The sequence below is a fragment of the Narcine bancroftii genome, chromosome 11 (assembly GCF_036971445.1).
Source record: "Narcine bancroftii isolate sNarBan1 chromosome 11, sNarBan1.hap1, whole genome shotgun sequence".
Lineage (NCBI taxonomy): Eukaryota > Metazoa > Chordata > Chondrichthyes > Torpediniformes > Narcinidae > Narcine > Narcine bancroftii.
In genome coordinates this window covers 24,488,276-24,500,884 of record NC_091479.1, presented here as the reverse complement: position 1 = coordinate 24,500,884, position 12,609 = coordinate 24,488,276, and the positions used below count along the sequence as shown (strand labels likewise).

Below are 12,609 nucleotides of genomic sequence, written 5' to 3'. Positions count from 1 at the left end.
TGGGGGAAAATCAGTTGACGCTTGCGAGTGGATTCGCAAATCCAAATGGATAGGGGAGATGTGGTTGTCCGACAAGGGATAAAGGACAACTCAGGAGGGGAAGGGGAGATTGGGGATAAAGAAGATATAAATAGGAGAATAAGAAAAATGTTGGATGTTGTAGGAATGTTGTCTTGTAAAGAGTTGAAAATAAGAAAACAGAAATAGAAAAGGAGGAAAGGTAATGATGGAAAAACGGAAAGAGAAGATAAACAAAATATAAAATGGCTACGCTGAACTATATGACTTTAAATATTAATGGAATACATAACCAAATTAAAAGGAAGAAACTACTAAATTTACTGAAAAAGGAAAAAATAGATATAGCATTTGTCCAAGAAACACACTTAACTGATTTGGAGCACAAGAAATTAAAGAGAGATTGGGTAGGACATGTAACAGCAGCATCGTATAATTCAAAAGCAAGAGGAGTGGCTATATTAATTAGCAAAAATGTGCCATTTAAAATAGAAGAGGAAATAATAGATCCAGCAGGGAGATATGTTATGATAAAATGTCAGATATATTCGGAGCTTTGGAATCTACTTAATATATATTCACCTAACGAAGAAGATCAAAAGTTTATGCAAGATATCTTTTTGAAGGTAGCTAATACGCAAGGGAACATACTAATAGGAGGGGATTTCAATCTGAATTTGGATCCAAATATGGATAAAACGGGGAAAAAAATTAACAGGAAGAACAAAGTAACCAAATTTATAATTAAATCAATGCAAGAAATGAAACTTGTGGACATATGGAGGAAACAAAACCCAAAAGAAAAGGAATACTCATACTACTCGACTAGACATAAAACATACTCAAGAATAGACCTATTTTTGTTATCAGCTAGTATGCAGGATAGTGTAAGAAAAACAGAATATAAAGCGAGAATGCTATCGGACCATTCACCCTTAATACTGACAGTAAAGCTAGAGGACATCCCTCCAAGAATGTATAGATGGAGATTAAACCCCATGCTACTTAAAAGACAGGATTTTAGAGAATTTATTGAAAAACAATTAAAAATGTATTTTGAAGTAAATACGGAATCAGTGGAAGATAAGTTTATACTATGGGACGCAATGAAAGCATTCATTAGAGGGCAAATAATAAGTTATGTAACCAAGATGAAGAAGGACTACAATCAGGAAACAGAGCAGTTGGAAAGGGAAATAGTAAACATAGAAAAAAAATTAGCAATAAAGGAAGATACAACCAAAAGAAGAGAATTGGCGGATAAAAAAATAAAATATGAAACATTACAAACATATAAGGTGGAGAAGAATATAATGAAGACAAAACAGAAATATTATGAACTAGGTGAAAAAAACACACAAAATCTTAGCATGGCAGCTTAAGACAGAGCAAACTAAGAAAATGGTATTGGCAACAAGGAAAAAAGACAAACAAATTACATATAATCCAAAAGAAATTAAGGAAAACTTCAGAGAATTCTATGAACAATTATACCGAACTGAAAACGAAGGGAAAGAAGGGAAAATAGATGAATTTTTGACTAAAATTGAACTACCAAAACTACAAATAGAGGAACAAAATAAATTAACAGAACCATTTGGAACAGTAGAAATACAAGAGATAATAAAAAAATTACCAAATAATAAGACACCAGGAGAGGATGGATTCCCAATAGAATTCTACAAAACATTTAAAGACTTATTAATACCGCCCCTCCTGGATGTAATCAACCAGATTGATGAGACACAAAACTTACCAGATTCATGTAAAACAGCAATAATTACAGTGATACTAAAACAAGGGAAAGATCCACTCTCACCAGCGTCATATAGACCAATATCTTTGCTAAACACAGATTATAAGATAATAGCTAAACTATTAGCAAACAGATTAGCAGAACAGGTACCGAAAATGGTAAATTTAGACCAAACTGGATTTATCAAAAAAAGACGCACAACAGACAATATTTGTAAATTTATTAACTTAATTCATGCAGTAGAAGGAAATAAAGCACCTGCAGTAGCAGTTGCTTTAGACGCAGAGAAGGCCTTCGACAGAGTAGAATGGAATTATTTGTTCAAAGTATTGCAAAAATTCAGTTTACCGGAGAAGTATATTAATTGGATTAAAGCATTATATAAGGGACCGTTAGCGAAAGTGACAGTAAATGGACATGTATCAAAGCAATTTAACTTAAGCAGGTCAACGTGGCAGGGATGCCCACTATCACCATTATTGTTTGCGCTAGCTATAGAACCACTAGCAGAATCGATAAGAATAGATAATAATATAAAAGGAATAAAAATAAAAGACAGGGAATATAAAATCAGTCTATTTGCGGATGATGTGATAGTGTACTTAACAGAACCAGAACTATCAATAAAAGAACTATATAAGAAATTGAAGGAATATGGAGAAGTGTCGGGATACAAGATAAACGTAAATAAAAGTGAAGCAATGCCTATGAATAACGCGGATTTCTCAAAATTTAAGAAGGAATCCCCATTCAGATGACAAATGCAGGCAATAAGATACCTAGGTGTACAAATAAACAAAAATCTAGGCCAATTATATAAACTCAATTACAATCCACTAATGAAAAAATTACAGGACGATTTAGAGCATTGGAAAGAGCTACCACTAACACTGATAGGAAGGATAAACGGTATTAAAATGAACATTTTTCCAAGGATACTATACTTATTTCAGGCATTGCCAATACAACTGACAGAAAAATTCTTCAAAGAGTTAAAGAAAATAATAAGGAAATTTTTATGGAGAGGGGGGAAACCGAGGATAGCACTAGATAAATTAACAGAATGGTATAAACAAGGAGGCTTACAATTGCCAAACTTCAAAAATTATTATAGAGCCGCACAATTAAGGTACCTATCAGATTTTTATCAAACAAGGGAAAAACCAGACTGGACGAGATTAGAATTAGATAAAATAGGGGAAAAGATACCTGAACACATATTATATAAATGGGACGAAAAATTGGTACAACATAGAACTTCTCCAGTATTACACCATCTCCTCAATATATGGAAGAAGATTCATGTAGAAAGAAATAAAACAAATTATCAATTACCAAAACTAATACTGACGCAAAATAAGCTACTCCCTTTTACAATAGACAACCTTTCCTTTAGAAAATGGGGAAAAAAAAGGGATTAAAAGAATAGAAAATTGTTTTTCAGGAAGTAGATTCTTATCCTTTGAACAAATGAGAGATAAGTACAATATAACTGGAGATATAGCGCTGGCATATTACCAACTGAGATCCTACTTGAAAGATAAATAAGGAAGCAATTTGAGTTTACCAGAGGGAAGTAACCTTGAATATGTGATTACAGATACAATGTTAATCAAAAAATTTATAACAAATATGTATATTAAACTGCAAGAAAAGGAGAATAAGGAAACAAATGGTAAAACTAAACAAAAATGGGAACAAGATTTAAATATAAAGATAAAAAAGGAAACATGGGAGAAATTATGTTCTGGAACGATGAGAAATATAATAAATACGAGGCTGCGTATGATACAATATAATTGGTTACACAGACTATACATTACACCGCAAAAGTTAAATAAATGGGACCCAACAGTATCTGATAGATGTTTTCGATGTAAAAAAGAAAGGGGAACAACAATTCATGCAATCTGGACATGTGAGAGAGTAGAAAAATTTTGGGATGATCTCAATCAGATATTAAATAAAATAACAGAAAACAATATACCAAAGAATCCAGAGATCTTTCTCCTAAGTAACATAAAAAATAAAGAATTTGGAATTGACTTGGAAGATGCACAAAAAAGATTTGTTAAGATAGCCCTAGCCGTAGCAAAAAAATGTATTACGTCAACCTGGAAATTGGAAGATAATTTGAAAATACAACAATGGTATATAGAAATGAATAAATGTATTCCATTAGAAAAAATAACATATAGTTTAAGAAATAATATTGAAATATTCGAACAAGTATGGGAGCCTTACATTAAATACAATAGCGAAAACCTACCGGGAACAAATATTACCTAAGTTGATGGAAGGAGAAGAAAAGAAAAGAATGGACTCAGTAGAATTTCTGGTGTATTTTTGTTGAATGACAACATTGTCTGACTGGCTTAATGCAACCTAGATTGTATACCTAAAATGGATGAGAGGGGGGGGTGGGGGGGTGGCTTGGGAGGAGGGAGGGGGGTGGGGGAGAAAAAGTCACTGTATATGTGTGAAAAAGGAAAAGTGTATATCATGGCTAACGTGATTTATGGTGTGAAAAATAAAAAATTTTAAAACAAATTAAAAAAAAATCGAGGTGAGGTTTGTTGCTATGAATTTAGCTCTCTCCGGGACTATTACACAATCGGCAGTCCCAACCTCAACAGAGCTGGGGCGGACTCGATGGGCTGAATTGCCTTTTTCCGATCCTATGACTTTTGACCTTAGACATTCACTCTGAAGTCGGACCCCCCTTCACCCCCCCGGCCAGTTTACCTTGCGTCTCTGCATAAAAAACTCAGAGCCTTCCGCTGCCAGCCTCTCACAGCTGCTCTTCCTTGACACAGCCTTCAACGAGGCTTTATCCAGCCCAAGTCCCATCTCTCACTGCCACATTTATTAATCAATCAATTATATTAAGCACTGCTTGATTCCATACCAAATGATTTAAACAGCATCAAGGGGGAATTTAAACATCAACTGCAGAAAATAGTTTTGACATCTTTCAAAATTTGACAGATGGGAACTGGAAACAATCTGGTCCCTGCTGTGGAGACAAATTTAACGGAGCTTGCTCTGGATGACGTGTTACACTGACCCAAACCTAATAGCTGGGACCAGTGACTAGTCTGGGGGGACTCTGGGAGGTCACGGAGGATCCTGAATGCTGTGTGACCTGATGAGTTTAGTAAACACACAAAAATGCTGGAGGAACTCAGCAGGGCATCGCTGCATCCATAGGAGGTAAAGATTCATAACTGACGAGATACCTTGAAGAAGGGCTCAGGCCCGAAACATCAGTTATATATCTTTACCTCCTATGAACATCGTGGGACCTGCTGAATTCTTCCAGCATTTCTGTGTTTTTAATTACAATCGCATCATCTGCAGGCTTTCGTGTTTCACCACCTGCTGAGTTTGTGCAATGCACTCAATCCTAGCGCCTGCAGACTTTGGCGTTTCCCTGATACTGAGGCAGCAGATTCCCTACCTGAAAGTTACCAGAGGATGAGATTTCACCACCAGCCAGCAGATGAGTTTCCTCCCTCCTGGCACCAGGCTACACATTACACAATTCACCAAATACAACATCGGAGTTGGTCTTCAGGACCTCTGAGACCAACAAACCCTGAACCCAGGCCCTCAGGACTGGCTAACTGATCTGCTCTTGTCTAATTTTATGGATGGTCGTCATTGGATTTGGGGAGTTGAAGACAGGACAAGAATAGTTGCACCAGATCCCAATCTCCCAGAAAAAGATGTTGTGTTGAGAGGTGTTAGATTCGGCACACACCACAATGAGCAGAGGGCAAGCTACAGGAAAACAGTCAGAGAAGGGGAAAAGCAGCAACTGTGGAGATAGCCATCAAAAGGAGACTGGCACCAGAGATCTGGGAGATCCCTCAGACCCAAAGAACTAGGGAGATCCCTCATCCTAAGACCTGGGGAGATCCCTCCACAACAAGGGCTCTGGGTAGATCCTTGGGAGATCCCTCACCCCAGGCCCACCTTGGCCAAATGCCCATGGACACGATCCAACATGCTTTCCCCGAGAACCTGCCCCAGTGGTTTCGTGGCTGGTGGTCACGTCACAGGGCAGTTAAAGGAAACCGCAGGATTCCCAACCAGAACACGAGCTGAAGATCACCATGTCCTAGCAAATAGCTTCCAGTGTATTGGAGGAAAGCAGTGGGAAGGGGGAGAGGGGGGAGTTACCTTTGCTGCTTCCACCATTCTTGCTGTAGAATCGGCCAGGAGCTTGGCAGCTGCCAGCAGCTTCTTCGAGTTGTCGACGTCGCTCTCCGCCTCTGCGTCTGACCTCATGGCATTCACCAGATCCGACGTTGCCTGGGCTAGGACCCGAGCCTGGCGAACCATCTCCCCTGCAGGCCACAGACGACAGATCACTGTCACTCATGGCCAGACACCCTGGTAACCCCCCCTGCACCTTCGGCTTACATCACTTCCTCAGCAACCCAGTTCCTTTACCCTTCCTCAGTGTCAACCACTTTCCCCAGTTGAGTGTCATCAGATCACACCCTCTCTCCACCACAGGGATGGGCTCATGGGACAGAGAAGTCTGTTACCAGGCTGTATGTCTAAATTTAAAAATAAATTTCCCTCTCTCCTTTTTATTCAGAGAGAATAGAACATTACACCATGTGTCGATCCATTTTTTTTTTGCCTAGTCCCACTGACTGGCACCCAGTCCATAGCCCTCCATACCTGTCCCATCCATGTGCCTGTCCAAATTCTTCTTAAATTGATCCTGCATTCACCACTTCAGCTGGCAGCTCGATCCACACTTCCACCACTCTGTGTGAAGATGTTCCCCCTAAACTTATTCCCTTTCACCCTTAACCCAGGTCCTCTAGTTTGTATCTTACTTTTCCTCAGTGCCAAAAGCCTATCTACATTTACTCTGTCTATCCCCCTCATCATTTTAAAGACCTCTATCAAATCTCCCCTCATTCTTCTACAATCCAGGGAATAAAATCTTAACCTGTTGCAACATCCTAATGTATCTTCTCTGCACTCTTTCTATATCTTATTCATACCAGAACGGAACACAATACTCCATATTTTACCTCACCAATGTCTTACACAACTTTACTATAATAACCCAACTCCTGTACTCAATACTTTGATTTATGAAGGCCAATATGCCAAAAGCTCTTTATGTCCCTATCCACCTGTGACACCTCTTCAGGGTATTCCCAGATGCCTCTGTTCTACCGCACTCCTCAGTGCCCGACCGTTCACCTTGTACGTCCTTTCTTGGTTTGTCCTTCTAAAAGTGCAACACCTCATACTTTTCTGCATTAATTCCATCTGCCATTTTTCCAGCAGGTCCAGATCCCTCTACAAGCTTTGAAAACCTTCTTCACCGCCCACACCGCCTTAATTCTTAGTGTCATCTGCAAACTTGCTGCTCCAATTTACCACATTATCATTCAGATCATTGATGGAGATGAAAAACAACAATGGTCACTGGTCCCTGTGGCACATCACTAGTCACAGGCCTCCAGTCTGAGAAGCAACCATCCACCACTACTTTCTGGCTTCTCCCATCTAGCCAATGTCGAATCTAGTTCACTACTTCAGCAGGAATACCGAGTTTCTGAACCTTTCTGACTAACCTCCCATGTGGGACCTTGTTAAAGGCCTCACGAAAGTCCATGTAGACGACATCGACAGCCTTTCCTTCATTAACTTTCCTGGCAACCTCCTCGAAAAACTCTTAAGATTGGTTAAACATGACCTACCACTCACAAAGCCATGTTGACTAATCCCTAATCTGTTTCTGGCTGTCCAAATAATTGGATATCCGATCTCTCAACACCTTCCAAAAATGTCCTACTACTGGGGTCAGCCTCACTTTTGGGGCCTTTTTAAATGTGAGCTCCCCTCCAATCCTTTGACACCTCACCTGTGGCTAAGGACACTAAATTTGAACCCTGCAATTTCTACACTAGCCTCCCTCAAGGTCTGAGGGAATACCATTTCAGGCCCTGGGGATTTATCCACCCTTATTTGCTTTAAGACAGCAAACCCTCCTCCTTCGAAGTCCTGATGAAGGGCTTCTGGCCTGAAACATTGTCCCTCTGCTGCATTCCACGGAGGATGCCTGGCTTGTTGAGTTCCTCCAGGACTTTGTCTGCTGCTCCTGCCTGGAGGTTCTACTTCCAAGGGGTTCATGGACAGAGAGTCTCCCTTTCCCAACTCCCTCAGCCACTGATGGACCAGGTTACCACTTCACTCTTCTTTCCCGAATAAGCTCACGTCTATCTGAAGGGGGTACCAGGTACCGGAACTGGGATGCAAGAGGGTGCCGAGGGCTTCCTGATCGTGTCGGGGGTTTGGATGTGGAGCTCGGGATGCCGACGGGTTTGGACTGAAGGCTCTGTGGTTGAGCTGAAGGCTCACTCGGTGACTCTGGAGGGACACTCGGTGAGTCTGAAGGGACACTCGGTGACTCTGGAGGCTCACTCGGTGACTCTGGAGGCTCACTCGGTGACTCTGGAGGCTCACTCGGTGACTCTGGAGGCTCACTCGGTGACTCTGGAGGCTCACTCGGTGACTCTGGAGGGACACTCGGTGACTCTGGAGGCTCACTCGGTGACTCTGGAGGCTCACTCGGTGACTCTGGAGGCTCACTCGGTGACTCTGGAGGCTCACTCGGTGACTCTGGAGGCTCACTCGGTGACTCTGGAGGGACACTCGGTGACTCTGAAGGGACTCTCTTTTGTTTCTCATTCTCTGGCTGTAAGGGGCACTGGGCAATTTCTGGTGAGAGCGAACCTTTGTCTGCCTTACGCTAGGCTAAAGGAAATTTTGTGTTGTATCACATTTCCTGTTTTATTACATGACAATTACACAATCTTGAATGAAACCTGATGCTGTTCTGGCCATGAAGTCAGCCACCATTTCAGCTGAAATGGGTTTTAGGTATAAATAAGGAGGTAGTGAAATGGATTCGGCAATGGTTGGATGGGAGGTGTCAGAGAGTAGTGGTAGAAAATTGTTTGTCCAATTGGAGGCCGGTGACTAGTGGAGTTCCTCAGGGATCGGTCCTCGGTCCACTATTGTTTGTTATATATATTAACGATCTGGAAGTAGGGGTCGAGAATTGGATAAGCAAGTTTGCGGATGATACAAAGATTGGTGGTGTTGTGGACAGTGAGGAAGATTATCGTAGATTAAAAGGTGATTTAGGAAGGCTGGAGGTGTAGGCTGAGAAATGGCTGATGGAATTTAATACAGTTAAGTGTGAGGTGTTACATTTTGGAAAGGCAAATCTAAATAGGTCATAAGCATTGAATGGTAGGCTATTGAGATGTGCAGAGCAACAAAGGGATTTGGGAGTGATGGTAAATAGTACCCTCAAGGCTGATACTCAGGTAGATGGTGTGGTGAAGAGGCATTTGGAATGCTGGCCTTCATAAATCGGAGTATTGAATTCAAGAGTAGGGAGGTTACGATGAAATTGTACAAGGCATTGGTGAGGCCAAATATGGAGTACTGTGTACAGTTTTGGTCACCAAATTATAGGAAAGATATAAACAAAATAGAGAGAGTGCAGAGAAGGTTCACAAGAATGTTGACAGGATTTCAAGGTTTGAGTTACAGGGAAAGGTTGTGCAGACTAGGGCCTTTTTCTCTGGAGCATAGAAGATTGAGGGGGGGTGCTTAATAGAGGTGTTTAAGATTTTAAAAGGGACAGACAGAGTAAATGTGGATAGGCCTTTTCAATTAAGAGTGGGGGAGATTCAAACTAGAAGGCATGGTTTAAGATTGAAGGGGGAAAATTATAAGGGGAACATGAGGGGAAATTTCTTTATGCAAAGGGTGGTAGGGATGTGGAATGAGCTTCCGGCAGACGTGGTCGAGGCGGGATCATTGGTTACATTTAAGAAAAGACTGGATAGTTACATGGAGAAGAGAGGACTGGAGGGGTATGGACCGGATGTTGGTCAGTGGGACTAGGAGGGTGGGGATTTGTTACGGCATGGACTAGTAGGGCCGAACTGGCCTGTTCTGTGCTGTAAGTGGTTATATGGTTATATGAAATACTTTCCCACCTGCCAGGGATGGGGGGGAGGTAGGGATGGGGCAGTGAGCTGGGTGGGAGAGGTGGAAAGGACAGTCTGCCACCCTCGCGCTGGGGGGGGGGGGGGGGGCAGGAGAAAGGGGAGTAGGGCGTTAGGGGGCAGCTGACTGGGAGCAAAATCACACCCACACAGTCCAACCGCTCCAAATGTCCAGCGCGTCAGTCAATGAGTTTGTGTTCAAATCTTAGTCCTCATGAAAGGTTAATAACCTCTTCATTCTCCACTGCTTCAGATTGACCTGCTGAATCTTTTCAACAGCCACAATTCCTCATTGTCATGGGGGAGGGAATCAGGCCGAGGTCGTGGGGCACATTGGCATCGATGACGTGGGTAGAAGAGGGATGAGGTCCTGTGGAGTGAGTTTGGGGAGCAGGGAAGGAAACTAAAAGGCAAGTCCTTGTGGGTGGTAATCTCTGGAGCCACGAGCCAGTGAAGTTGGGAGTAGAGAGACAGGCCACATAAAGGTGAGAATAAAACACCAAAGTCTGTAGACGCTGTGATTTTAGTAAATCTGAGACACTCTGAGATTTCCTGCTTCTGGCTTGTTCTGTTTATTCTAACTAAAATCCACATGCACCACATCCACTGCCCTACCTTCTCAAGGCAGTGACAAAAGACCTGCCCTTCACCACACCCTGCTGACTATCTCTGACAACGTTTATACTTCTCCATATGCACGGAAATTCTTCTCGGGTTCTGTGCACCTGTAAACAAGCACTTTCTCCAAATTTCCGACGTTCCCCAATGTGAACACAACTTTCACCTCCCGGGTGTTACACCAATTCCCAAGTCACCTCAATGTAAACACCTCCCAGGCGTTACACCATCCAATGCCCACGTCACCTCAATGTTAACACATACCACAAGTAACACCGTCCAATGCCCACATCACTCAATGTAAATACTTCCCAGGTGTTACACCATCCAATTCCTGTGTCTCCCTGACGTAAACACCTCCCAGCCATTATACCGCTCAATTCCCATGTCACCCCGATATAAACACCTCCCAGGCATTACCTCGTCCAATTCCTGTGTCTCCCTGATGTAAACACCTCCTGAGCTTAACACCGTCCAATATCCGCATTACTGCCAAGTACCATGCGCACCCTGCCGCTCCTCTCACCTGCATCGCCCATGGAGCTGAAGATGCTCTCAGTCACGGTCATGATGGTGTCGGTGGCCTGGTCGTAGCGCCCAATGGGCTCACCACGGCTGGCATACTGCCGCACGTGCTGGAGAAGGTCATTGAGTGCCTGGCTGACCACGCTTGCTGCCGCGCTCACTTGCTTCAGCAGCTCCCCATCGTTGGTGGCGGCCTGGCAGGCTCGGAGGCAGCCCTCGACTGAGCGGTCCACCAGCTTCCCGGCCTCCACAAGCTGCTCCTGGCACACCGGAGAGCTGATGGTTGGACTGACCACCTGCACCGGATCACAACTGCGTTACTAAAGCCCATGTCCAGCAATGGCAAATATTCGCGCCTGGCTTGGACCGCAGCCTGGGTAATGACAGCATTGCTGCTGCTGTGGACCCAGGAGGGCCAGGGCCTGCCCAGCACTCTTCTGTAGAGTCCTATGGCCCCGCTCTTACACCCAGGACTGTAGGAGACCCCATGGAGCTCCGTGCCCACGATCAGCATCCCAGAACTCCACAGGGCACCAAAGCAGGAGACACCCTCCACCAAGAGGGAGAGCATCCCAGAGTGAGGGAGACTGCAGCAGCGGACCGGCGGAGGGCTCAGAGGCTGAAGGTCTTAAACCAGGCAGCAGGCTGCTGGAGACCAGCTTGTGTGAATCAGGGATCGGGACCGGGATCCGTGAGGGTACAGATAGTGGGCTCCCGAAGGGCCTTGGGCGCTGACAAGTTTCCGGAACGTATCGAGGGTGGAGACCCAGAGGCGGAGGAGGGAGACTCGGATGACAGTAGCTCGGGGTTATCGCTGGGTCGGACAGGAGGACATGTGGGTATGGAGGTCATTCAAACTGTTGGAGAGGGCGTTGAGGGGGATAGAACTAATGCAGGAAGAGGCACTGAGGTCGATTAGCCAGTCCCAGGCAAGATGGATGAAGGATCAGATGGCCAACTTTTCTTGTGTTCTCCCGAATCTCAGAGAGAGTGGCTGGGATCTAACTCCTGGCTACACAATCCATGAATGTCTCACATCAGGCCATGGGTACAGTTGTCACTTAATGAGGTCAGGACCCCAATGAGTGGTGTGATTCTGGTGTGGAGTCCCATAGAATGGTCAGTGAGGGTAGTGGCCAGTGGGGGTGGTCTGGCCTACAGAGTGGTCAGTGGGGGTGGTCTGGCCCACAGAGTGGTGGGGTGATCCGGCCCACAAAGCAGTCAGTGGGGGTGGTCCAGCCCACAGAGTGGTCAATGGAGATGGTCTGGCCCACAGAGTGGTGGGGTGGTCTGGCCCCCAGAACAGTCAGCGGGGGTGGTCCAACCCAAGAAGTGGTCAGTGGGGGGTGGGCTGTCCCAGGGACAGACCATCAGGGTGGTCCAGTAGATGGAGTGGTCAGTGAGGGTGGCCCAGTTGCCCACCACCTACCTTGGCGCAGGCCACCAGCTGTGAGGTGGACAGGGCGCACTGTGTGGCGGCTGCGATCACCCGGTTCTGCAGGATCGTGTCCTCCGCCACCTGGGCGACGTTCTTTGCCTTTAGCACCAGCATGGCGGCTGCATTCGCCACAGCCTTGGCCAAGTTCATCAGCACATCCTGGCAGGTATAGAGAGAAGGGACAGTGTTCACTC

The 12,609-nt window shown here is 44.4% G+C and overlaps 1 protein-coding gene across 3 annotated transcripts in view; it reads right to left on the bottom strand.

Moving 5' to 3' along the window:
* The window catches only part of LOC138745673 (talin-2), a 337,585-nt gene that overhangs the window by 160,771 nt on the left and 164,205 nt on the right, over nt 1-12,609 (bottom strand). For all 3 annotated transcript variants that reach the window (XM_069902933.1, XM_069902934.1, XM_069902935.1), the window contains 3 exons: nt 12,407-12,574; nt 10,979-11,273; nt 5,960-6,126 (listed from right to left, as the gene is read on the bottom strand). In XM_069902933.1, coding sequence (XP_069759034.1) covers nt 5,960-6,126; nt 10,979-11,273; nt 12,407-12,574 — 630 coding nt within the window. The remainder of the gene's footprint in view (nt 1-5,959; nt 6,127-10,978; nt 11,274-12,406; nt 12,575-12,609) is intronic.